This window comes from Aplidium turbinatum, chromosome 13 (genome assembly GCF_918807975.1).
Source record: "Aplidium turbinatum chromosome 13, kaAplTurb1.1, whole genome shotgun sequence".
Classification (NCBI taxonomy): domain Eukaryota; kingdom Metazoa; phylum Chordata; class Ascidiacea; order Aplousobranchia; family Polyclinidae; genus Aplidium; species Aplidium turbinatum.
Window position 1 is genome coordinate 23,967,252 of NC_137484.1, and position 1,420 is coordinate 23,968,671.

Here is a 1,420-nt window from a genome sequence, read left to right on the forward strand (position 1 = left end):
ATGGCTTGGGTTCCAAATAGCGACTGTCAGAACAGCGACTGTCAATAGAGCGACCACACGACAGCGATTAATTAAAAACAGCGACTGTCAATAGAGCGACTACACGACAGCGATTCATCAAGAACTCGATTAATTAAAAACAGCGACCTCGAAATTTGGCCTCCAAGTCAAAACCTGCTGACTGGCATGATATAAATCCAAAAATTATGAAGTCGCTATTATGAAGTCGCTATTATGAAGTCGCCATTATTACAGTCGCTGTTTTGACAGTCGCTATCCGGCCTGGATGCCATTTTTAATAAACCACGAACCAATCAGCTACGTTGTCTGTCCAATTGTGATCATTCCAGCATTCAGCCAGAGAATTGATTATTACTTTGAACTTGTTTGGTAATTACAGAAGAAAAAAGAGTTATAACAGAGGTGGGAGTCAAACCCACGTCAATGAAATGACTACCACCGCCCTAACCCTCTACGCCAAGTCAACCGATGGCAAGGTAATGATTTAATTTAGCTAGAATTTGCGTTTTTCCTTTGTTATTCCTAAACGCAACCTTGATGACGTCATGAACAGCGTAGCTTCTGATTGATTAATGGTTCGTGGTTTATTAGAAATCTGCTTTTTAAAGTGGCTACCCTTCTAAAACACTTGTTTGCTGCAAGAGCTTTTGCTGATTTTTCACCAATTCGGTGTTGCGAACCATCCGAATTGCTTTATCAAGGGTCAATTCCGAATGTAGTTGCAATCTTTCAGACAAGTCTTTGTTTGAAATACCAACAACAATTCTATCACGGATTATTTCATCACGCAAATCGCCATAATTACAGTTTTCCGCCAAAGAGTAAAGCGACGTAATAAATTCATCGGCTGTTTCATGAATTTCTTGTTTTCTAAGGTCAAACTTTGCTCGTTCATATATGACGTTGTGGTGAGTGTCGAAATACTTGTTAAACTTTGCTATCACCGTGTCATACTTGTTCCTGTCCTTTGCACTTAACCCGAATGTTGCCAAAATATCGTCAGCTTTATCTCCGATCAAATTCATCAGAAAGTTAACTTGTTCTTTCTCAGGCTTGTCACTAAGTGCTGAAGCAATTTTGTATCGTTCAAATCTGCGGCTCCAACTTCGCCATTCTTCTGGCTTATCAAAATTAAACTGGTCTGGAGGTCGAAGGTTTCCTGCCATTCTGACACCATGTAGTGTTTAGCTCTATTCAATAACTTAGATACTAGTAACTGAAACGGCTGCTGATGGCGACAGCCGTATATATAGCCTACGCGAACTGTAGGTCACGTGATCTGCGGATGAACACACAGGGAGGTAATAATCCATATGGCAATCCTGTTTGAGTCTCATCTTGTTCAGTCGCATTTGGCTTCCAATCCAGATGCTATTATAGCGACGTCCACGTGCAACAA

At 40.8% G+C, this 1,420-nt stretch overlaps 1 protein-coding gene across 1 annotated transcript; it reads right to left on the minus strand.

Annotated features, from left to right (window-relative positions):
- Window positions 1-632: 632 nt before the first annotated feature.
- LOC145781763 (uncharacterized) lies at window positions 633-1,187 on the minus strand. Its single transcript, XM_082593434.1, has one exon. The coding sequence runs from the start codon at window positions 1,185-1,187 to the stop codon at window positions 633-635; it is 555 nt and encodes a 184-aa protein (XP_082449560.1).
- Between the last annotated feature and the right edge of the window lie 233 nt (window positions 1,188-1,420).